Genomic DNA, 25,110 nt, shown 5'->3' on the forward strand with positions numbered 1-25,110 from the left:
CATTTTTCCAAAGTAATACAAAAGGGTAACAGGTATATGCAAAATTGCTCAACATTACTGTTCATCAGGGAAGTGCAAGTCATAGCTACAATGAGACATCATTTCACACCTGTCAGGATCGCTCCTGTCAGAAAAATAAGAGAAAAAGTGTCGGTGAGGATGTGGAGGAAAGGGAACGCAGAACACTGGCTTGGAAAGGATGTGAGAGCAAATTGTCTTTTATCTGGGCGGTACTCTGCTCACGATTCAGATTCCTGGTGTGGTCTGGGACTCTGGTTGTGCAGGCGTCCTGCGAGCTGCCCTGTTGTCAGGGAGGGAGACCCCGTGAGGCTGCACGGCGTGAGGTAGGGTGCTTCCCCGGTGGGGCAGCGTGTAGTCTCCCCAGGTGAAGGGTGGGTACCAGTTCCTCCCCGCAACCTGGAGCACATCCAGACCAGACAGAGGATGGGGACCAAACCTCCACCAAGTGAAACACATCATATGAATTCTTAAAACAGGTTTTGTGTTTGCAAGTTTCATTTTATTTATTGAGGACTCACTAAGAATCCCCGCAGGAACAGGGACACAAAGAGAAGTGAGAGCAAAAGAGAGAGTGAGAATAAGATATCCCAACAACCGAAAGCTTGAAAGAGGCTTCAGCGCCCCTTAGGCGTAGTAGGGTCGATTTGTGGCACGTTCCCCATGGGCAGGCAGCAGGCTCGGCCATCTAAACATCTCCCAACCTGGATTTCTGATTCGATGCAGAATTCGTGGCAGGAGCCATTGGGACGCGCACAGACCTCCCTGAAACCGCTGCTGCCTGCACAGAGAAGAGAATTACTGTAGCGATGTATTGGTCTCCCTGCATTTTTATTCAGTTACGTGGGGGGAGGGAGGATCTGGAAGCAAAACCTTGAATGGATTTTTCATTGTTATTTGATCTCTTAAAATTCTGCTTTCACACACAAAAAAATTGGATTTTTGACATTCTTGTAAAATCTGGCAATATTGAATGCAGCTAAGTAATGGGTGGGTAGACGGGGTAGTCCTGCCCTCTGCACACTTCCAGGGCACCCCCAGCCTTCCTCACTCCTTACCTCCTAACACTGGTGGCAGAGACCAGTTTTTATTTAATATTAGTCTTGCACTGCTGACTTTCCTAGAGTAGAAGAAACATGTTAGAGAAATCTCTTTCTAGATGTGCACGTATGTGTGTGTATCTTTCGAAAGTGGAACTGAAATATAGATCCGAAAGATAGTACACATCAAGGAAATTAGAAAGGATATTTTTCTGGGGGGAAAGGAACAATCTTCCTTCATGTTTAATATGCAGGCAGTGCCCGTGTTAGTATTTCTTACATCCTGATGCTGCATTCACTCTTCTTTCTGGCACTGGTCCTTGAGGTTTCAATCTGCTGTAGAAATCATTGCATACATTAGGGGTTCTTAAGGGCTGAAGAAACATCCTTATTAAAAGTGTTGAATAGTATTTGATTTATGTCCTCATATATTACTCTCCTTGAGGGGGGTGGGAGTCATACACTATGAGGTGCTTGGTTTCTAAAGTGGCTTAATTCTGAGCAGTCTCCGCTGTAACAAAGCGCACCTTTCCCATGACAATAGAAGAAGTATCAAAACCAGCACTTCTTGATTTTCCTGTTCTGGAACACAAAAGCCAATTCTTGAATAGCTTCAAATCAGTATAGGGCATTTACAGACATTCAACAAAAGCCCATTGAATTAAACTGAAATTCAGATGCATTAAATTGAATTTAATTATTTAATGTTCACAAAGCAATTTTATATTTTATTAATGGATATGAAAATCAAATATGCAACATCATATTTATATCTAAAATGTGAACTGGAAAATAATTTTCAGGGGTTTTTTTTTTAAGCAATAATCACTCTAAGCATTGAACACTATGCAGAAATCAGCTAGAATCTGAGTGTTTCATTCCCTGGACTGCTCATCTCTTCCTATTCTCTGTAACTAGCTCAACTGCTGTATAGATAGGTCCCAGCCACCTTGCGTTATAATCAGCCTATTGCCACTAGAAGAGTCACCTGAAATTTCAGAGGGTGAGTCACTTTCAGAGGGTGAGTCACTGACAGGTCTTGTGATGAGTGACAGTCACCCGTGAACACCCCTTCATCGCAGTGCTTCCTGCGTTCTGCTCTGGTGTTGATTTCCCATCTGACCTCACTTCTCGATGATGTGTTCCCTGAGGGCAGGACCCACATTTCATTTTTCTCTGTATGTATACCCCAGAACCTGGCTCAAGTCTTGGCATTTAACAGGCATTCAGTAAATAATTACAGAATAATTGGTTAAGATAGAGCTATTTTCCATTATGCATCATGTGGCATGTTTGTGTAGAAACGTGTTGTCCCTCTCAGTGCACGTGTCTTGGAATTACGTGTACAGTTTTGCTGCTGTACTGAGTATTAAGAGACTGAGTATTAAGTTTTCCAGTCACAAAGGAGGTGTGTAAAAACCTGACATATAATCACCTGTGTGTAAGAATCCAAGTCACATTAAAGGCATGTTTCTTACTTTTTTGTTTTAATTAGTTCTTTGCTAGTGAATCTTGTGTTTTGCATATTATGAGCACACTGTGACTTCTAGCTATTTACTTTAGAAACAAAAGTTAGAGTTATAGTGAGTGTAACCGAGGATCTTGTCTAATTAGTTACCTTACAGATGAGATTGAGAAAAGGAATCTGGTGGTCCAAGGTCACATAGTGACGTAGAGAAGAAGAGGAAAGGGGGTGTATTGTGCACAGACAGAAGATAGTCAGTAATACTATAATGGCTTAGTATGCTGGCAGGCAGTAACTGGTGTTTTTGCGACTGCAGGGAAACAAAATTGGCCACCCCAAAGTGTCCCTTTGGCATGCGAATTATTTTGAGCTGAAAACAATCAAAAGCTGAAAATATTCAGGAAGGAACTTTGACCAACTGCCTAAAAGTATTTAGATAGAGGCCCTGTTCTGGGAATGAGCCATCACCAGAGACATCTGCAAAGAATATGGACTGAGCATGGCAGGGCAACTTGGCAAGGCCTACATTGCAGAGCTGCTCTGTGTCCTGCTGTCTCTGCCCCACCCAGCAAACATTTGTCCTCCAGATGCTTGCTTTCCTATCACCATATGCATTGCTTTCCCCACCTTGGAAGTCCCAAACCACTACCCACAACGTCCTCTTTTGTCTTTAGCTGAAGATGGTATTTAAGGTGAGGACTTTGGCCATTTTGGCGAGTTACCCAGTTTTCCTAGATCTCGTTCATGAATACATGTTATTAAACTTCTGTTTGATTTTTCTCCTGTTAATCTGTCTCGTGTCAATGTAATTCTTAGACCATTTGGAAGAGCCTAGAAGGCAGAGGAAACTTTCTTCCTCCCTGACACAGCAATCATTTCATAAAGTGTAAAAATATCAAATAACTATGTTGTATACCTGAGACTATTTCAATAGTGTATGTTAACTATAACTCAATTAAAAAATAATCAATTAAAAAAAACAAATTTCTGAAGTTTCAGAATTTGGTTAAAAGCATTCATCTCCTGGAAATATGGGTGCAGGACATAGATTTAAGAACATGTTAAATGGCCTTATCCCACCACACCTGTGTACTGAGTGAGATGACTGCTGAGTCAGCGTTAATCAGATGGGCCTTCAGCAACGCCATGTGGACACAGTTATCTTTTAAGCTTAAGCCACCAGCTTGTGTGCCCCTGAGTCAGTATCATTGGACATGGCATCACCTTTCATCGGCAATCAGAGTCATACAAGAGAAGCAGCAGAATGAATGGAACCCAGGGTGAGACGTTCAACAAAAACCCCCACATGAAGACAAAGCCTTGACTGACATTTAGCTCCCACTTCCACCTTGGGGGAGGCATTCACTTTTCAGGGCCTCAGTTTTTCCTCTGTAAAATAGGAAGAATGGACCGGATCATCAAGACCTTTTTGAATCTTGTCAGTAAGTGATTTTACAGTATCTGCAGCTGCAGTAGCTCCGCTGCTCGTTGTGACAAGGATGGCTGTTCTTTTGTTGAAAAGAAGTAAGTTTGCATTTGTTTAAAAAATACTTATTCTTCCCTTAAAAAAGAGAGAAAGCATTTTCAAGTTAATTCATAGTGCTCAGCGAGTCTTACACATCAGCGCGTCACAATGGCGTGGTAGCCCACGTAACCCCAGCCCTGGGAGTGTAGCTCCAGACCAACCTGCCATTCATCCCAGGTCCCTTGTGGGGTAAGGGGGAGCGGATATATTTCACACACGTGCGGAGTGCGAGCGTGTGTGCGCACACACATACACACCCACAAGGAATGTTGCTATTCTGGGAACAGTGAAAAGTGCAGATGAAAACCTCGGATAGACAGCCTCAAACACTCTTACTGCTCATCTAACCCCTGGTTTTCCTTCTCAAGCCTGTTGCTTCCACCAGAGCCTTCAAAGCTTAAGCTTTAAGCTTTCAACCCTTGTGATACTTCTGGCTTTGTCTTTCTTTCACTCATGTTGTTTCTCTACTGGCTCTCACATGGAGACCTCTCCTCCCTCCTGGGGCCAGTGCTCTGCTGTGAGGGCTGCTTGGCTCTCCCCAGGACTGGCCAGCAGTCAGAGCAGCTGGCCTGCGACTTCTTGGAAGCCAAGGGCCATCATAATCTTACTTTCTTCGTATGTCTGCTTCCTAGTCAGGGCCTCGCATTCAGTGGACGCTTAACAGATATCTTATGAGCGGAACTGTTTTCCCACCTCCAGTCTCTCCCCACTTCAGCCTCTCCTGTCTGCTTCCTTGCGATCAGCTGGAAGCCATGTTGGAATTGCCTCACCAACTGCCCCCACCTCGGACCCTGCCCGCCAGCAGTGAGCAGCCCTCGAAACAAAGGCTCAGGCAGGAGAGTCTGGGCTCATCAGGACTAGGCATGCCTCCCACTGGTCTGTTGGAAATTTGGGGAAGTCTCTATTTGCAGACAACATAAAGCCTAGCAATCTACAGTTCCCTGAAATATCGGAGGACTGTCCGCATTCGTGCAGCTGTGTCTGCCTTCCTACTCCTTCCCAGCCCTTGAGACCCTGAATTCTCAGGCAAGGAACAGACACCGAGCTTGAAGGAGAGCAGTAAGTTGCTTATCCTCCCTTAGCCCTGCACGTCCCAGAGACACGCGTGTGTGCCGGCGCCTGTGGTCTGCGCAGGCGTGCAGGACACAGAGGGGTGCAGGCCATCTTGAGCCTTGTGTTCAGGTTCTACTTTAGGAGAACAAGTGTGGGAAAAGAAGAGGCTAGCCAGGGGGCGGGGTGGAGCCTTAAGGGACAGCATCACCCTCGGGCCCAGCGGTGGTAAGGGCACTGGGCTGGGGATTTCTCAGACTCCGAGTAAGCCTTTCAAGGAGATGCCCTCACCAGTCCCTCTGCCTGGGCCCCAACAGCTTTGGCATAGCTCTTATGTCAGCATCTCGGGATAACTAACTTTTGCTGAAGGTAGAGGAGTTTTGGAGACTAGGATTTGGTAGAATAATGCCCGATTGGTGGTGGTGCCTGATTGGTGGTGGTGGTGGTGGTCACCTAGCTCTCGAAACTGCTAGTAAACTTGCCTAGTTAGAGTCATCTTCAGTGATGGAGCAAAGAGGGTTTCAAGCACTTGAAATGCCCTTGACCTCATGCATCTAACTGAGAGGTGCTACAGAGCTGAATCAGGTGAGTGCAGGCCTCAGCCAGACGGTCTCCCAGATGCGCAGTGAGAGCCCTCCTCAGGGCAGAGGCGGCAGAGATGTTGTGCTGGACCCCCGTGAGGTCTCAGGCCCCCTCCTCTTACCGAGGTGGCAGCCGAGTTCATTCTGTTACCTGGTGGAACCTGGCTCATAAAGACGAGAATGGTGAAGAGGGGGACTGCAATCCTCATGGCTGGAGAACGGAGGAGGCTTGGCTTCATTTCCAGAGGCAGAGAAAGCTTCCGTCTGCGGTTCTGCAGCACCACGGAATGCCTTGTCCGGATGTTAAGTGCCCTTCTGTACCTCATTAGGGCTATTCATGGACAGAAGTGTTCTCTGCATGCAGAGCGGCCCTCATAAGAAGGCTGAGAAGCCTTGTTTTGTTGGGCACTCAGTGCATCAGAAGGATGCGGGCGCACACCTTTGACCAGAAAGCCTTGTTAAATGGGAACATGAGCTACGAACGCTTTGGCACCAGAACAAGGTGTACGAGCAAGGACCTGCCTATCCTGAGTTCCAGCGAGCCAGGCTGTGCTGAGAAACCGGTTGGTTTAGTTAGTGACTAGACATCTTGTCCCTGAGTGCTTCTGGGCTTTACTAGCCCTCCTCATGACTGATCACTCGCTCCTGGTCTGAAGGCTCTGCTCGCGGCACGGTACTTAGCTTACATGTCAGTTTGCTCAGCGCACACTGAAACCGCCCCAGAAGGTGTGAGCCTTGTTAAGACCGTGCTTTGTTCGTCAGCGCCGAGGAGGCAGTTGAATCATGGGGTAATTTAGTCTCACATCCTCATCCAGTAGAACCATGGCAGGGCAGTGAAATGCCTCTGAACATGGAGGAATTTAAGTTCTGAAGTCTAACTAGAGGCACAGACATCGGCAGGAAATTGTCTTCCCTGAATCTCAGTGGCGTCTGCGTAGGTTTAGATCTGTTGATTCAAGATCAGGGAACTCTCAATCATTTTGCATAAAAACAATGGGGAGAAGTTGCTTCTGAATGCAGACACGTAGACCCACTCCAGAAAATGTTAGTTTGGTGGGATGGGATGGAGCCTGGAGGTCTACGTTTTAAACAGATTTCCCAGGTACCAGTTCTGAAATGCATTCTGGAATACTCAGTGGAAAATCTCAGCTTAGATCATCTCTAAACTTCTTTCTATCTCTAGTAGTATAGTATTCTCAGTTCTCTTGTCTGAGAGTAAATCTCGTGTTTGGCTTTTATGACTGCAACAACATATTGTGTGTGTGTGTGTGTGTGTGTGTGTGTGTGTGTGTGTGTGTGTTTGCGAGCACATGCAGCCCAGAAGGGTGAGACTTATGCCTTAATCCATGCAAAATTAGATTCCAGTTTTATAAAGAAAACTCAGAACTGGCCAGGACAAATAACTAAATTGAGGAGCAGTCTATTTAGAAGAAGGCCATTGCAGTAATAGAGGCTGGGTGAGGCTCCAAACTGAAACAGTGTGAGTGTAGAGAGAAGGAAGGGAAAATGTCTGAGGAACAGAGCACAGGGCCATAATGCGCATATAAAGAAAGTGGGCACATAGGAATAATCCAACATTTGTAACCTGAGTGCCTAAGTAAATGGTGACAACACTTAGTAAGATCTGAAAGAGTGGGTGAAGTTCAGGTGGTGGCCAGCCTCCAAAATGGCTCTCAGGGATCGCCCATCCTGGTGTTCACACCCCCATCCAGTTCCCTTCCACACGGAAGTGGGTTGACTTCTGCGACCAGTAGGATGCTGCAGACACGGCGGAGTGGGAGTTCTGAGGTCAGGTCTGAAGAGGTCCCGCAGCTTCAGTCCTGTGTGACTGGAACCCTCACTCTGGGTGAAACCAGCTTACATTTCATGCAGGTACTCAAGCAAGACTACAGAAATAAATGCCCCTGTGGGAAGGAGGCCCCCTGAGGCTTCTTATTAACAGACACATTAGCAAGCCCTTTAGAGAGAGGAGCCTCCAGGGCTGGCGGACCCCTGGCCTTCTACTAAGTCCAGCACCAGCATTTCTGTGGCGCCCAGGGAAATGTCAACCATGTCCAGAGGTTCAAGCTTTGTAAGCCATCCCTGCACATCAGTTTCAGAAAATCAGGTCCCAGGATCCCAAGGACAGAAAATTCTGCAAAGGCTCAGGAGGGTGGGGACCTCTCTCCAGCCTTCCAGGCAAGAGTGCTTCCTGGACTCACAAGTTGACCTCGAAACACGTTTTCTCTGACAAAACTCCTGAAACTGACATGTTTCCTAGAATCTTCAAGACCCCTCTGGAGGCAGGGGCCAGCTTCTGCCAACAGAGGAGGTTCAGGGAGAGCATCCCTGCCCAGCCTCGAACTCTGGAAGGGTTTAGAAGTGCCCTCAAGGGCCCAGCCACCACTTGTTTCAGCCTGTTGCCTGAAGCCAGCCATCCCCACCCTGCCAGACCCACCACAAAACCTCCTGAGTCGTTTCCCAGGTCCAGGAACCTCTTCTGACTGCATGTGTTATGGAAACAACAGGGCAGCCAAGAAGCAAGCACCACTCGGAGGGTTGGAGTAGTCAGATTTATTATGCCAGCGGGCTCAGAGGGGCTTCTGCTCCGAAGCTCTGAGCCCCTCCAAAACGTGTGCATGAGGTTTTATAGGATTAATTACAAGCTTGAGGTATTCGGCCAATAGGCATGGAACAGCTCTAGCAGCATCATTATCACAAAAGCAGAGGCAGGGAGGCAACAAACCGACATTCCAAGGCCAGATATGTCCCTCTGAAAATCCAGCTGGCTAGCGAAAACATGAGCAGGGAATCAGCAAACCGACACTTATTAACTTAGATTTACAAGTTATCCCAGGAGAACTCAGGTCAGTGATCCGACACTTGTTAAACTTAGATTTACAAATAGGCCCAGCCCGGCTTTTCCTTCACACGTGGATGGCGGTGAAGAGCATCTGGGTCCTCCTGAGACTAGAGGAATTTTCTAAATCACTTCGAGGGGTCAGAACCACTGGTTCCCACTTGGAATGGCAGGAAAGGGCATCCCAGGCTCACCAGAGCTTCCTCAAAATTTTCTAAGTCAGTTTTGCACCCTGGGAGCAGCATTGCTGACAAAGGATGCTTGTTGAAGGTGTTCTGTGATGCCTGAGGTTCTGGAGATACTGTGTGTCCCCTTGAGTGTACAAGGAAGGCTCTAGCTGTTCTCAAGGGCACAGAGAGAGTGGCCAGTTGCCTGAGCAGTGGCAGAATTTTCTGAATCTTCCAGGTACTGGGAGGAACCACTGTGGCTGGCCTGTGTCGCCCCCTGCTGGCCTGGGTAGGTCATGCCCTCCAGCCGACCTAGGCAGAGATAGGAAACCTAGATGTCTGACCACGAAGGGTCTGGAAGCCCAGATGGCAGAAGGGCTAGCACTGGGGCCTCAAGTCCCAGGAAGCAGTGCTTCTGCCTGCAGCGGGGACGGATGTGGCTCTGGAGTCCTGCCTTCTGTGCAGGGAGCCAAGCTCAACTGGCCATCCGACCGAATTACTGAAAGCTGTTGGGTGTCCTGTGGCTGCCAGGACCAGAGCCCTTCAGCCTCTGCCTGGTATTCCTGTCCTCCAGGGGTTCGCATGTTTGCAACCTGAGAGCACACTTCACGGTGCCTTCCGAGGACTCTGACTGCAAACTGCCCCGATGTCAGTGCCTTGTTAACTCGCTTGGAGGGATTTATACTGCAGTCCGTGTCCTTGCTGCTACTGTATTACCACCGTCTGTTTCCTTCCTTCCTTCCTATGTTGATATCACTATAATTATTAAAATTACTAGTGTATATGTTGTTTTGTAGAGAGGTGCCAGCCACCTCTTGTTCCGGTCTCGAGGGCTCAGGGAGGGAGTCCTTGGCCTGCTGGACCCATCACAGGGCGCTCTAATCCTACTCAGGGTGGTGGGAACCGCTCTCACCCTCCCAAAAGTGATGGCCAGGTGTCTATGCAAGCATGTGCCTCCTTAGAATTTTCCATGTCGTTGTCAATGCTTGAGGTGCAAGTGTGTCCCGAGCCCGCCTGAGTCTCTGGGACTCTTGTAAGCACCTTTAAGTGCCCTGGAAATGCTGGGACTGTGCTGAAAGGCTTGGAGGTGGTGCCTCTCCAGCCCGAGCAAGTGCAAAATGTGTCAGGTTGGTCTGGGGGCTCTTGAACCACTCGTGGTGGCCTGTGCCACCCTCTGCTGTCCAGGGAACCACTGTGGCTGCCACCTTCCTGTAGCCCCCCTGAGACAGCCCGAGGGGGGATGCCGGACCCTCCGGATTCTGGAGGAAGAGCTGGCATGAGCGCTTCCCGGCGCTAGGGCTGAGGTCATGCTGGGGCTTCACGCAGGTGCAGGTGGGGCTCCTGCACCCTGGGTGTGGGTGGGGGCACTGTATTCCTTGCACGGAGACCCCCACATCACCCAGGGGCAGGACTTATGAAATCAGTAGTATCCTTTGACGTAGAATTAAGGCTTATGTCTGTATGAAACCTGAGTACCTGAGCCCAGCGTGGTACTCAGCCCAGCTGGGAATAAGCCAGCAGACTGGGCTTACTGCGTTCCCTGGGCGTGAGTTTGACAAGGGCATGTCGCTAATGCGCGTGTATTGACAAGTGGATTCCGTATTTTTAATAAGCCATCGTTCTCCCAAGTTCCTTTTTCTTCAGATACATAATCTGTGATAAGTAAAAATATCTTCAAGGCAGAAATAAAAACCAAGTACAATATGTTTTACACAGTAGATTTTATTAGAAATGAAAGAAAATTTGGAAACAAAGCTTTAAAATAACATTTAATGAAAAATAACAAGCAAAGCCATGGGAATATTCCCTACCATGATTTACAGCGAGAGAACCCCGCAGAGTCCACAGACCTCATGTCAGGGCAGGGCACTGCTAAAACTCTGCAGAGCGCAGAGTGGGGCCCTTAAGCAAAGTTCAGAAAGTTCAGACATTTGCCACCAAATACAAATTACCATCATAGCTTCCTACTTACAAAATCGTTAAAACTTACTCCTTAAATTTGTCTCCATTCTTAAAATGGATTTAGACTAACAAACAACTTGACGTTCCAATTTGATAAGTACCATTTGAAATAGGACTTTGATTCCGTTACGAACAATTGCAGGGTTTGCTTATGTGTGTCCCCAGGGTTCTCTGAGTTTCCATCCAGAGGTGGGGAGTCACAGATCCAAAAGGGACAGCCCGCCCCCTGTGACTTCCCCTCCTCAGGTCACCGTCACCTCCAGGCTGTCTGGGGCTGGAGGACGAGTCTTAGTTGCCAGGAGTGTCTCACTCCCAGTCACTATCCTCAGAGGAAGAGGAAACCTGAAGGTCATCATAGAGGACACTCAAGGAGCCAGGGGCATAGCGTCCCTCAGACTTCCTGCAGATGGGAGGGCTCTGACCAGGAGGGCTTGGCTTCTCAGCAGGGTGGAAAGAGGGAGATGTCATGTACCTGCAGCTCCACCCACCTTTGCTTAATCTTATGAAGACCATCCTAAGAGGATAGCTTGGAACATGGTTAATGGGTGGAAGACGGGGTACAGAGCAGGCCTGGACGGTATTGGAGGGAGATCTGTTGGCTTGAGATTGGAGGTCAGTGCTTTGCCCCTGGGCGGGTGTCTTCCTGTTGACTTGGGGTGACCCTGTTGGTCCTTGTTCAGTTGTACTGGGTGGAGAATGGAGATTCTGGAAAACCCCCAGATCTGGTCTCAGTGTGCTCCTCTGGGGAATCTGGACGAGGCTGAGTCTGGGTTTCTTTGGGGGGTTCAGACAAGCCTGGATGGAGATCTGGGCAGATTTCTCACCTAGCATCTTGATGCTGCTTTTGGAGTCCTGGACCAAACCTCTCTTGATGGGAAACACTGACAGGCAGGTGGAATTCATGTCATCTTTCCTGATAGGTGACCTGCTTGCTCTGTCAGGTTCCAGGACAGATTTCCTCCAGGATGTCTGGATGAGCATTGGCGTGTTTGGACACTGCAGGAGAGAAGAAAACAGAAAGACGATACGTTAGAACATCCTCACCATCCAGTCATAATTCAGATTAACCAAAACATATCTCATCAAGTTCAATTTAACAGTAAGAGATAGATAAGGAATCAATTTAAATATGACGTGGTACTCAACCTCAGGGTGCTCACAGCAAACAAACATATAATATCACCTCGATACACTTATACATCAGATAGGAACATATACAGGTTGTAACAGTATCTCTTGTCCAGCAAATGGAAACAAGCATTTTTAAATACCCTCTTGTAGAGACTGTACACGGTTGGTGTTTTGCAGGAACTTCCATGGCTAAATGGGTTCCAATTAGTTTTGGAGGGTGGACCGCAAGTTAGCGACGCCTCCTCCCACTGACAGGATTCTGCTTATTGGAAGCTCCTGATAAAACCACTGCCATTTCCCCTACTGGCATATTCTTGCCGGATATGCAAGTAAGAGTGTAAAATCAAAGAAACTGAGAGAAAATGGCATCTGAAAAGTACTCTGCGTGGCCACATTGGTTGGAAGAGTATGTGAATGATTCCCTCACACAGAAAGGGACTGAGGCAAGCCGGGGAGACGCAGGGGGGAGAAGAGTGGGACCAGGAGGGCTCACCCCCACACAGCCACAGGGCTCCGACGCTTCCTTCCCGCGCTGCTGCGGCTGGGGTCCCTGGGGAAATCGCTGGAGGGGCTTCCTCTGCTGCTCTTGTCTGCAGAGCAAACCATGTTCAGTGGCAGAAACCCACATTCCTCATCACAGTTGGGACAGACAACCCTGTGGCCCAGCCCTTTCCCAGTTTGGGGGTGACCCAGGGAGGGGACCCCGTGCCTTGTGAAGACTGCCCCCTGCCTCATCTCTGTCCTCCCCCAACTCCAAGGGTCCCGCCAGGTTGTCCCAGGAGATCCTTTCTGTTCGTCTCTCCTGCTTTGTGTCTCCCTGTGCAAAGCTGCAGGTGTGCTCCACGCCCTTAGTGACCTCAGGGCGCGGAATGAACCCCTGAGTGTGGCCCCGAGGAGGCAGCTCCTTCCTCTGTCTCTCCAGGCTCTCTGTCTTTGCCTGGAGATGGCTCAGCACAGCGCAGAGGAAGAGCGGGACAGACTCCAATGTTTTCAGCCAGAGACGGGCCACCCCCCCCCCCCACACTGCTCACCTTGGCCTTTGACCCTCCTCCCTCGCGGCCGTGCTCGAGGTCCGCGGGGTCCACAGGCCCTGCAGCTTCCGTGGCTCCAGGTTCTCTTTCCCGCGTGTGGAGCCCAGGGGCTGGGGGGCTTGGGCCCCTTGCCAGCGCTTCATGGGGCACCTGAGGCTGCTTGCTCTGTGCCCAAAGGCTCCGCAGTCCTTGCACTTCACCTGTGGGTGGAGGAGAGGACGGTCAGCGCGTCCGCAGGAGTGACAGGCACGTTTCAGAAGTGCACATCAGGGCTCAGGGAGCTGAGCGCCGCTTCTGGAGAAAGGACAGCGCGCACGCCTCCCAGGTGCCGGGACACTCACGACCCCGTGGGGCAGCCTGAGCCTTAGTTAGGGAGCATCCAAGGGGGGAGGCCTGGAGGCCTAAGTGTGAACAGAAGGGCCCAGATGGAAACTCCTGGGAAAATACAGACTGGACAGGATATAGGTAGGAGCGGGGTGCTTCGTCCCAGGCTCCGAATGGCCCAGTCTGCCTGGGGGTGAGGCCCCGGGGCAGCTGGCTGTGGGTGGAATGGACAGGCGAGTCGTGGACCCAGAGCGGTCCAGGTCCACACCCTGTCTCTGGAGGCCGTGCCCTCCCTGCCGCCGCGCAGGCGCAGGCTTCCACTTACGCGGCAGTCCTCGCCCTGTGGCGGGGGCGGCGTCTCCTGCACCGGCTGGTACTTCTTCACTTCCTGGGCTTGAAAGGGTGTGCAAGGCCCACGCTGTGCGTGCCGACTGGCCATCTCCACACCTCCCTGGGGCCTCAAGTCAGTTGGAACCCTTGGTTTCCTCTGTAAAAGAAAGAGAAACCTTCATATCCAACCAGAAGCTCAAGCGGCTCAAACCCCCTCCTCCCCAAATGAGGGTCTGAGGACACCTTGCCCAGTAAGCGAATCCAGGTTTCTGCCGATTCGATTTCTCCCCCCGCACACTTCCCCGTTCTCTCATGATGATCGCCCTTCAGACCAGGACTCTGACTTCGTTAGCCCTTCCAGGCAGAGCTGTGGATTTAAATTTGCATCCTTGAAAGAGTAATTTTAGAGTCTTTGGCCATTTGTATCGCAATGCAGTCTAATAGAAAGGATTAACACAACATTTTCCCACACATCCACAAATTGTGCCATGAAGGGTGACATTTAGTCTTGGGCACACACATTTGAAAACCAAATATAAGTATGCTGACTTCTTAAAAACTGGACTTTCCCATTTGCCATCAGAGGAGGCAATTTTCAAATACAAATTCACTTAAGAAAGATATTTTCTTCTCTACTAGACTTGAAGTTTCACAGCTGGGGTGAAAGATTTTCTGAATCTTTCAATTTCAGTGGCTCACTTTTGCCTAGTTAATAATGTGAAACACATGTTTCAACTAAGAATGAACAAAAAGTACTTTTTTAGGCTTTCGGTGCCTATAGACAATTCCACCAAGTTTTCAAAACGGCTCACCCAGTGGCCCACGTTAATCAGATTGCTCCAGTGTGTTTCCTAGAATTTGAATCTTCCCCTAATAGCATCCAGAAGGATGTGTGCTACCACCCTGCCTTCTAAGAATTCAGACTGAAATAAATGATCTAGATCAAGTGATCACTAACTGGCACCAGACCTAAAACTCAAGCCAAAATGGATTAAAAATGCAAAGCTAAGACTTGAAACTAAAACTCCCAGAAGAAAGCAGAGGCCGGCTGCTCCCCGAAACAGTTCCCAGACAATGGGAAAATGGGTGCGGAAAATAGTGTCCCTACTCAAGGGAAATCTAATCAGCCAGAAAGAAGTGGAAATCTTTTTATCTTCCACAACGTGGATGGGCCTTATTGTGATTAGGTTAGTGAGGTAAGTCAGTCATGGAAGAAAAATACCAAAAGATTTCACTCTTACATAGAATAATACTAAGAACAAACAGCAGAAAATAAACCAAAAAATCAAGAACAAACCAAAGAACAGAGGCAAACGCACAGACACACAGACCAGAGTCGCAGCTACCAGAGTTCAGGGGCAAAGGCGCCAGGGTAAAGGTGTTTGGATGTGTGGTGACAGAGGACAAGGAAAATTGTGGCGACCGTGTGAATGCTGTACGAAGTGTGAAATGTAAAAGTGTACAAGTGAAACTTACCGAATATTAACTCCCAGTGATACCTCTATTAAAGAAAACCATAAAATTAAAGAAACGTTACTCTGTTTGCAAGCCAAACCACAACATATCTTCAGTTGGTCTTTTTTTCCAAGAGATATGCTGAACACCAAATTTAAGGCAAGCTATCCTAAAACCCAGCTGTGCACGTCCCATCTGCCAGCAGATTATCAGAGAGACGGGGGCTGGAATAGCCCCGGAAGAGGGGCAGCTTTGAGGTGGCTGAAGAAGGCCAGTGGGGGAACTGCCCTTTCCTGGCTAACTTGGCTGCCTCTCCAAAGTCAGATGGCCTGTTCAGCTTTGCTTAACCAGTCCGTGTCATGTATCACCTTTAGTCAAACCATGTCCTGAAGATACGTTTAGAAAAGATAAACACCTTAGACTTTACTCATGTGGGACACACAACACACACACAAAAAGCAAACAGTAAAAAAGAAAAAAAGGAAGAAAGCAAGTGACACAAAGCAAACACATATATTCACAGGGGTGTCGGGGGAGCAGAAAGGGGCGTTTGAGTGAAATGGATCAACAGGGTGGTAACAGAAAAAAAAGCAAGTTTTTGGTGCTGAGCAGTTTTATGGTATACTGGAGTTGAAATATATTATTATATACTTAAAACTAATATTGTAGCCAAATGATACCCTAGGAAAAATAATTCAATTTTAAAAATCAAAGAACCCATGCCCCATTGCTTATACGTCACTACATGTTTTGTTTACTGTCCTATTTCCCTGAGGGATAAGCTGAACCCCAAATTTCAGTCAAACAATCTGAAATCCATCTGGGTACCTTCTGTCAGTAGTTTCTCAGAAAGGTGGGTGCTGGACACACGCCACTGGGCAAGATGCAGATGTGAAGGTGGCTGAGTCAACGGGTGAGTTTCCCTTCCCCCACTGACTGTTATCCTGATCCAGGGTCACGTGACCTTGTTAAGTTTTCCTGAACCAATCAGTGTCATGTATCACCTCTGATCTAACTGTCTTGTTTGAAGACACCTTTAGAATACACAGGTGCCTAATAGCTTCACTCATGTGTGGAACACAAAATAGAAAAAGACAAAAGGTAAGTTTTAAAAATTTAAGAGGAAAGCAAATGACACAAAAACAAGCACATACATTCACAGAACACAGTAGCGGAGACCAAAGGGGAAGTGGCGGGGAACGCGCCAGCAGGTGAAATGGGTCAGCTGTATAGTAACTGAGGGAAACGGAGTTTTTGGTGCTGATCGGATGTACGGTACACAGCAGTTGAAGTAGATTGTTGTGCACATAAAGATTGTCTAATATTAGAAGCAAATGATACCTCAGTAAAAGAAATAAAACAGTAAAGAAATGGAAGATTCCATGCCCCAGTGCCTGACGTCACTTCAGTATATATTTTGTTTACTGTCCTGTTTCTCTGAGGGATAAGCTGAACTGCAACTTTTCAGCAAACCAACCTGAAATCCAGCTGTGTTCCCGCTGGCCAGACTCCACTGGAAGAGATGCAGCTCCCAGGGTGGCTGCGGAAGGGTCTGTGGGGAAGTGTCCCTTTCCTCCCTGACTTTTATACTGATCCAGATCACGTGACCTTGTTAAGCCTTTCTTATCCAATCACGGTCACCTGTCAACTTTCCTCTAACCATGTCTTCAAGACGCGTTTAGGAAAGTCAACTATACTATGATTCCACTCGTATGAGGAACACAAAATACAAACAAACAAAAAAAGCCAAAAAATTGAGGAAAGCAAATGACACAAAAACAAACACGGAGATAAACAGAAACAGTAGTGGCTACCCAAGGGGAAAGGTGGGGGCAGGGCCCAGTGGGCAGAATGTGTCAACGGTTGGTAACAGAGAGAAATTAAGTTTTTGGTGCTAGCCGTTGCCTGCTACACAGGAGTGGAGCTGTATAGTTCCAATTGTTTACTGTGCACGTAAAACTTATCTAATATTATAACGGAGTGATACCTAAGTAAAAAATAATAATAATAATTAATTCTTTTAAATGAAAGTGTCCACACCCTGTTGTGAAAAGCCACATCACTGTATATTTTGACTACTATCCTATTACTCTAAGGAAGAAACTGAACATCAAATCCAGCTGGGTACCTCCTGTCTGTCCATAGGTTGTCAGAAAGGTGGGTTCTGGACACACTCTGCAGGATCAGATGAGCTTCCAAGGGGCCTAAAGAAGGGCCAGTGGAGAGGTGGCCTTTTCCCCACTGACTTTTATTCACGTGACCCGGTTAAGGCATCCACCCCCAAGGAAATGTCTGTCACCTTTGTTCTCACTCTGTCTCAGGAGAAGGACTGTACTTTGGAATTTAGCATTTTCATTATTTTACACTTTTTGAGAGACACCTGCACATACTTTTAAGAGTCTGTCTTTTCCAAAAGAAAAATCAGCATTTTTCCTTATGCCCATTACTTTCTGAACTCACAATTCTTGTTGTGGTAAAATATACGTAAGATAAAATTTACAGTTTAAGCACGTTAAATTGTCAAGTCCTGTGGCCTCAAGTATATTCATACTGTCCGGCAGCCATCCACATCTTCCACGGCTTGAGCTTGACCCTCCCCACTGAGTCTCCGCAGACGGGAAAAAGAGAGACAGCCTTTTCCCACACACGCAGCTGTCTCTATGCTATGGGAAGGCTACGGTGCGTATTGTGGTACACACATTTGAAAACCAAAAGGAAAGTCTGCTTGCTTCTTGAAATTTGACTTTCCCATTTGACATCAGAGGAGGCCATTTTCAAATGCAAATTTACTTAGGAAAAATATATCTCTTCCCCTAGACTGGAGGCTTCACAGCTGAGCATCTGTTTTATTTATATCTTTTATCTTTGGCGTGCAATTTTATATAGTTTATAATACTGTGAAATAAAGAGGTTTCAGCGAAGAATGAACACATAAATGGTTGAGGCTTCAGTGCCTATAGAAATCCCCACCAGAACCTCACATTTGCCATTATCCTTCTTCCCTGGGCCATCTGAACAATGATTTTTCTCCTGAACGTAAGAGATTGACCAGTTTTTCCTTTCTTTATCTGAATGTATTCTCACAAGTGAAAAGTGTATTTTTTAAGTAATACATGATTTTAGTTTAAACTAATGAAAAAATAAATGTTCACTGTTGTTAGGCATATGGGAGAGAGGTGCCTGGTTTCTCACATGAAACTTCAAAAATACAGGAAAACTTCATTTTCATTTCAATACTGTCATTCATACCTTAAATAGTTTATAATGTGACATATGTGAGTGTTTCCTTTTCTACTTTCTTTTGAAATTCTGCAGTTCACACTGGCTCGATTTTGGAAAGACCAAATCCCACATGGTCTTTTTGCTGAAATTTCCCAAAGACTATTCCAAATAAAGACTCTCCTTGTGTGTCCTTAACAAATATCAGTTTACCCAACATTCTCCCTGTACTGATGGTAATCGTCTTGACTGAGATGGATTAATTGTGGAAGAGAGCTTCTCCTTAGGCAGGGAACAGAAGCGCCCCTGGGGTTCACGCGGAGGGGGTCGAGCCCTAACCACTGCTGCTCCAGGGCTCCAGCACTGAGGTCACGTCCCCCGAATCCAGCTCCATCCTCTCAGACCTGCAGGGAAGCAGACATACAGAAAGGAGTCAGGACTGTGAAGTTTGACAGTCAAGGCTCCTGCAACTCTGAATCCTCCTGTTTAGATTTCTGCAGCCCTCTCAGTGTTTACACACAAATCCAGGGATAGCATTTTGCAGGTGTAAACCACCCAGCCACCAACTGACTTTCTCCATCACACCTTCTGTGCTCAGGTTTATACCTGGCGGATGTCTGAGTAACCAAGGCTTCTCCATCACATCTCTGAATCTCAGTGTCCTTGGCTTCAAATTAGATCCAGTGAAAGCTGAGGAGTAAAAAAAATAGAACAGAGTGACAACCTATGGAATGGGAGAAAATTTTTGCAAATGAAACCGACAAAGGCTTGATCTCCAGAATATATAAGCAGCTCATACGACTTAATAAGAAAAAACAAACAACCTAATTCAAAAATGGGCAAAAGACCTAAATAAGCAATTCTCCAAGGAAGACATACAAATGATCAATAGGCACATGAAAAAATGCTCAATATCACTAATTATCAGAGAAATGCAAATCAAAACTACAATGAGATATCACCTCACACCAGTCAGAATGGCCGTCATTCAAAAGTCCACAAATGACAAATGCTGGAGAGGCTGTGGAGAAAAGGGAACCTCCTACACTGCTGGTGGGAATGCAGTTTGGTGCAGCCACTGTGGAAAACAGTATGGAGATTCCTCAAAAGACTAGGAGTAGACTTACCATATGACCCAGGAATCCCGCTCCTGGGCATATATCCAGAAGGAACCCTACTTCAAAAAGACACCTGCACCCCAGTGTTCATAGTAGCTCTATTTACAATAGCTAAGACATGGAAGCAGCCTAGATGTGCATCAACAGATGACTGGATAAAGAAGTGGTATATTTATACAATGGAATACTATTCAGCCATAAAAAATGACAACAGAATGCCACTTGCAGCAACATGGATGTTCCTGGAGAATGTCATTCTAAGTGAAGTAAGCCAGAAAGAGAAAGAAAAATACCATATAAGATCACTCATATGTGGAATCTAAAAAATAAATAAATACATACATACATACATACATACATACAAAACAGAAACAGACTCATAGACATAGAATACAAACTTGTGGATGCCAAGGGTGCGGGGGGTGGGAAGGGACAGACTGGGATTTCAAAATGTAGAATAGATAAACAAGATTATACTGTGTAGCACAGGGAAATATATAAAGGATCTTGTGGTAGCTCACAGCGAAAAACAATGTGACAATGAATGTATGTATGTTCATGTATAACTGAAACATTGTGCTCTACACTGGAATTTGACACAACATTGTAAAATGACTATAACTCAATTTAAAAAATGTTAAAAAAAAAAAAAAAAAGATGTCGGCTCTAAAATGGACAGTTGTTACACAAATCAGGACAGTTATCGCTGTGGGGACATGAAAGCCCAGAGCTGCCAGCTCTTCCAGTTTTCTCAAGAGAAGTTGGAACTCTGGATTTGTTTCTTTTTAGGAGGTGGAGTGGAGGGGAGGTAACTGGGTTTGTTTGTTTGTTTAATGGAGGTGCTGGGGATTGGACCCGGGGCCTCGTGCGTGCTGAGCACGCTCTCTACCCCTGAGCTGTACTCTCCCTGCTGCATTTGTTTCTTAATATGAAGTTTCTCCAGTTTTAAATATGGCAGCGAATTAGAAATGTAAAAAGCTGGGCCTCCGCTTGGCCCCTTCTCACCTGCAGTTTTTATCTGAACTTGGGATTTGTACCGCACTCTCAAAATACCATGTCGTCTCTTCTGAGTTTCCTCCCTCACTCTTTTACTACCAAGCCCATTTATTATAAGCAAAAAATAAATATAACATTCACCAAACATTAAAAAAAAAAAAAAAAAGAACAGTGCATGCGAGGATACTTCCTTAGGTTTCCTTTACTGTTATTACAATGGAAAAAGGTTTCCCAGACATTCATTCAAAAAGCTTCTTGAATAAAAGTCTAGCCAATTAATCGAAGAGAAAGTGTAGCTTGTCTAATCACAATGATAGCATCAGATTTTGAACAGGGCCTCCAAGAGGACCTGATGAGGACCTGGTCTCTCGCTGGAATATGGCACAGTGTGTGTAAGAGAACCAGGGATGCTCAGCCTGGCGGCTCAGAGGAGAAACAGAGGTAGCACATAAAATCTGGCTAAATAGAACCCAGGATTTGGCATAGGTACGCTTATTGGGGTGATGTATTAACAGGGGGGAAAAAAGGCTATACAACAAAAATAAAACCAGACACAGGATTTATGTTGTTAGCCTTTTTACACCTTCACCCAGGTAGACAAACATACTTTTAAATACCTTCATGCTCATTATAAATACAAAACAAAATAGACTGAGATCTGAAAGTTTAGGAGCAAAAGCATTGGATAGTAATTTTTTAAATTACAGTTCTACATAAACTCTGGTTTGTAACTAACTGAAGAGTTCTGCTTACAAAACATGGGAGCTTGCTTTGGAAAATTAGCATACAGATCATGAAGAAGTGAATGTCCCACACCAACCGGAATCACTTGATAAGACTCTGGAAGCCAGTGGCTAAAATCTGTCAGGAGGCTAAAATATTTGTTTTTCCTTTGGGTGGAGGTGGCCTGAAGGGCAAAAATCTTTTTAACAAGTTTCTTATGAAATGAATTGTGTTCCCCCACCCCCAAATTCACAGGTTGAAGTTTTAAACCACCTGATGAAGGTATCTGGGGAGGCTAAGGCAAGTGTCGCCTTCAGGCCGACTCATTACCATTCTAATCCTATCAAAGGTGTTTTCCAGTCTTTTGTAAACAGAAATCCTTGAAAGGTGACCATTGTTCTAACCCGGGGGTTGAGATGACCACGCCCTCAGTCCTTAATCCAATTAAGCGCTTGCAGCGGATTGGTGGATCTCCCGCCAGTGGGGGCGGGGTGGGGGCGCGGGTGGTGGGCTATAAAAGGGCTGGTGGGCTGGCCCAGGCTGGCCCTCGCTGTCTGCCCCGGGGATAGAAGCATCGCTGTGCAGCTTGAGCTCCCAGACGCAAAACCCTGTAGACATTATTCACAGCGACATGGAGGCTGCTTCTCTCAACTGGGGTGATGCGTATCAGTTCAACGTCTTTCCAAAACTCAAATCTTCTCAGTCAGGTGCAGCTGGTGGTGATGTCCAGTGGGGACCCTCTCGACCTGAGAAGTCGTCCGCATCATCAGAGACAGCTTGCAACCAGCGCAGTGATCTTGCTCCTGTGTCAGCAGGGCTGGCTCCCGCCAAGAAACGTCTGAGTTGGAAGACCCCTTCCGTGGCGGGGGCTGGACTGCAGAACACGGGGAACACTTGCTACGTGAATGCAGCGCTGCAGTGTCTGACACACACGCCACCCCTGGCCAGCTCTATGCTGTCCCGGCAGCACTGGAAAGTCTGTCAGAAGCGGGCCTTCTGCATGGTGTGTGCTGTGCAAGCTCACGTGACCCGAGCCCTCCTTCATCCTGGAGAGGTGATCAAGCCCCGGCAGGACCTGGTCACCAGCTTCCACAGAGACCAGCAAGAAGACGCCCATGAGTTTCTGATGTTCATGCTGAATGCCATGCAGCAGGTGTGCCTGAGCGGGTATGAGCTGTCAGATCGTCACTCTGAGGACACCTCCCTCGTCCCTCGCATCTTTGGAGGCTCCTGGAGATCTCAAATCCAGTGTCTCCACTGCCTAGGTGTTTCAGACACTTTTGACCCTTATCTAGACATCACCCTGGACATCTCTGCAGCTCAGAGTGTGAACCAAGCTTTGAGAGAGTTGGTGAAGCCCGAACAGCTGGATGGTGAAAATTCCTACCACTGTAGTGTTTGTCTCAGGAAGGTGCCTGCTACCAAGAGGCTGACTTTGCACAGAGCCTCCAAGGTCCTCATCCTCGTGCTGAAAAGGTTCACAGATTTTACAGGCGGCAAAGTGGGTAAGAAAGTGTGCTACCCCGAGTGCCTTGACCTGAGCCCCTACATGTCTGAGCAGGAGGCAGGGCCCCTTGACTACGTGCTCTACGCCGTGCTGGTCCACTCGGGGTGGAGCTGTCACAGAGGACATTATTTCTGTTACGTCAAAGCTGGAAACGGCCAGTGGTACAGAATGGACGATGCCAAGGTAACCGCCTGTGACGGTACTTCTGCCCTGAGCCAAAGTGCCTATGTCCTCTTCTACGTCCAGAAGAGTGAGCTGGAGGGAGACAGCAAGGGAGTGTCCACAGGTCAGGAAGCAGCCTCCCTGGGGGCTGAGCCCACAGGCATGGCCGCCACCCACCAGGAGCCTGACAGAGACTCCAGTGTCAGAGTTCCTGGGTCAGAGGAGCAACTGGAGGACACAGAAACCCCAGAAGTCACCTTAGAGCAGTGGAGGTGCCTCCAAGAACTCAGCCGCCCTAAGCCTGAATTCACCCTCAGGAAGGTCGACTCTGACGTGCCCGCAGATGCAGTGGTGATTCACCAGTCGAAATATGGAGATAGGATGAGAATGAAACAGCCCGAACAGGACACCTACCAGCCCAGTCCTTCAGGCAGGGAGGCCTCAGCTCAGGGGCCAATAGTTATTGGCAGCATCCCTTGTCTCAGAGGGAAGCCCAGAGCCTCCAAGAAAAAGGGCAAGAAGAAGCAGAGGTCTGCGGGTGCCCTGCAGTAAGCTCTGAGGCGCATCCCTGCAGACACACACACACACACACACACACACACACACACACACACTCACTTAGGGGTGAATAATCTGGACAGGGGAAGGGACTGTCTATCTGGAGTGTTCACGGGACGGGGTGTTCGGTGTCAACTTGTGACTGCTGAGCTCTGAGATGTGACTGTCCAGGCTGATGTCGCTGGGGAGGGTGAGATTCATTTCTGGGTCTGAGAAACCTCTGAGGACTTTCCACTTGTGCTGTGTTTGAAGAGTCATTTGCTGATGGGGTGTCTGTTTTTTGCAATTTTGATTCTCGTGAATCGTGCAGCCTGGAGGCGCCTCAGGTGCGCTCACGTCCACCCAGGCAAGGACAGTGTTTTCTTACCAGTTCTGGAAGCCCAGGCACCTCCCCTGCCTGCTGGCGCCCGCCTCCCCTGGGTCAGGCTCGCACAGAGAAGTCCACACATTCTGGGGACTGAGAGCTTTAGGTGGGAAATGGGCCACCAGGTTTTGCAGGGTGGAAATCGTTCTGAGGATTTGGACCACCTGAGAACATGCCTGACAGTAATGACCAGGTTATCCATTCCTCACTTGACCTTTACAATAACAAGGACACTTGTCCAAAGATATCTGTGGCTTGACTTCCATTAGACAAGATGTGTTGAAAACTATACAGATGCCAAACAACAGGAAAAAGGATTAAACACATCTGCAGGAATAAACCGCAAAGCACCTTGGACCTGATGAGCAGAGGACAGGTGTCAGCGGGGAGACTTTTCAAGAAGCTTGATTTGAGTCCCAAGGTAAAATGCAGAATGAAAGTGTTTATTGATAAATGTGCATGTTTTTACTCCCAGAAAATATAAATTGTTGAAAGTATGTATGTGTATTAAAATCCGTAATTGCTTGGAAATGTGATTAACAGAGTACTACGTGTTTTTCAGGATGAGACTGGATCCAGTGTGATAGATCGCGTTGATGACCTGACATTGCTTAAGGGTGGCCTGCCCTGGAGAAGGAACTGGGAAGGAAAGTTTCCTGCAGTCGAAGCCTCAGGCTTCCTGGAAGCTGCATCGTGTCCAGCAGAGCTGGGAAGCACCCACCTATCTGAGATCTGCTGACACCCAGAAGGATGGCTGAGAGGTTTCAGGTTGGTTTCCACTAAATTTTGGTCCTTGATTCTTACCTGAGAAAGGTAGTCTAACTGGAGAAATAGTTCGCGATGTGGCTTTACATGTCGAGTACGGATTCTTTAACTTGCAGTCATGTTTCTTAGGAGAGAGGATGATAAAACCCACCCTGTCAATTACTAAATGGTGGTTCAAATTCGTCTGGTTTGTAAGGGGCAGTGTCTGAGCGGTTATGGAACCTGGTGGTTTGCCAAATGCATTTAGAGGCTAAATAATTTATTTTTCATGCTTTGTTCAAACATAGAAATTTCACACTTATTAGAAAATATTTAAAAAGTGGGTGTTGAAGAAAACTGATTAAAACAGTCCACACCCTCAACAGTGTAGCCCCCAGGCTCAGAGAAAGAAAACAGTTTTCTAGGTTAAGTTGTAGTTGAAAATTGCCTCTCCTCATGTCAAATGGGATTCTTTGAATTTTGAGGAGGAAACATTTTTTATTTCAGATTTTCAAATATCATAACCAGAGGTTAGATGTCGAATTCTCACATCACCCTTTTATTTTGTGTGTCACATGACCGGTTATCCATCTTTCTCTGATACTGCCTGTTGTGATAACCTTCACAGAGCCTCAAAATCCAGTCTTCCATGAGTGAAAATTGACATTCAGCCTTAATAGACAGTCATCTGTCTTGTCTTTGCGGGGTTCCACTCTGGGAAGGGTACCCTTGCAGAGCATGGTAAATGTCTCATCATGTGACACCACTGGGTGTAAAGAAGGAAATGGTTATTGGTTTGAT

General features: G+C 47.1%; 3 protein-coding genes across 3 annotated transcripts; 1 reads left to right on the forward strand and 2 right to left on the reverse strand.

The window, feature by feature from the left end:
- Window positions 1–635: 635 nt before the first annotated feature.
- Window positions 636–5,888, reverse strand: DEFB108B (defensin beta 108B). Its single transcript, XM_031440423.2, has 2 exons — window positions 5,831–5,888; window positions 636–799 (listed from the first exon to the last, which is right to left on the reverse strand). Exons 1-2 carry the CDS (start codon window positions 5,886–5,888, stop codon window positions 636–638), a joined length of 222 nt encoding a protein of 73 aa, XP_031296283.2.
- Window positions 5,889–10,953: 5,065 nt separating this feature from the next.
- Window positions 10,954–13,572, reverse strand: LOC105084459 (putative protein FAM90A22). Its single transcript, XM_031440420.1, has 4 exons — window positions 13,402–13,572; window positions 12,810–13,009; window positions 12,272–12,368; window positions 10,954–11,643 (listed from the first exon to the last, which is right to left on the reverse strand). Exons 1-4 carry the CDS (start codon window positions 13,570–13,572, stop codon window positions 10,954–10,956), a joined length of 1,158 nt encoding a protein of 385 aa, XP_031296280.1.
- Window positions 13,573–21,605: 8,033 nt separating this feature from the next.
- LOC105084458 (ubiquitin carboxyl-terminal hydrolase 17-like protein 6) lies at window positions 21,606–23,195 on the forward strand. The gene has a single exon (XM_010974590.3). The coding sequence runs from the start codon at window positions 21,606–21,608 to the stop codon at window positions 23,193–23,195; it is 1,590 nt and encodes a 529-aa protein (XP_010972892.1).
- The last annotated feature ends 1,915 nt before the right edge of the window (window positions 23,196–25,110 follow it).

The sequence above is a fragment of the Camelus dromedarius genome, chromosome 22, assembly GCF_036321535.1.
Source record: "Camelus dromedarius isolate mCamDro1 chromosome 22, mCamDro1.pat, whole genome shotgun sequence".
Taxonomy (NCBI): Eukaryota; Metazoa; Chordata; class Mammalia; order Artiodactyla; family Camelidae; genus Camelus; species Camelus dromedarius.

Bases quoted from the DNA above. Each gene is read 5' to 3' on its own strand.
- DEFB108B (XM_031440423.2), bottom strand. From the start codon at position 5,888: ATGAGGATTGCAGTCCCCCTCTTCACCATTCTCGTCTTTATGAGCCAG. The intron at 800-5,830 runs GTAACAGAATGA...TTCTCTGTGCAG, and splicing joins TATGAGCCAGGTTCCACCAG to GCAGCAGCGGTTTCAGGGAG.
- LOC105084459 (XM_031440420.1), bottom strand. From the start codon at position 13,572: ATGGCCAGTCGGCACGCACAGCGTGGGCCTTGCACACCCTTTCAAGCC. The intron at 13,010-13,401 runs GTGTGGACCTGG...CTCCACCCACAG, and splicing joins GCACGGCCTCCAGAGACAGG to GTGAAGTGCAAGGACTGCGG. The intron at 12,369-12,809 runs GTGAGCAGTGTG...TTTGCTCTGCAG, and splicing joins GAGGAGGGTCAAAGGCCAAG to ACAAGAGCAGCAGAGGAAGC.
- LOC105084458 (XM_010974590.3), top strand. From the start codon at position 21,606: ATGGAGGCTGCTTCTCTCAACTGGGGTGATGCGTATCAGTTCAACGTC.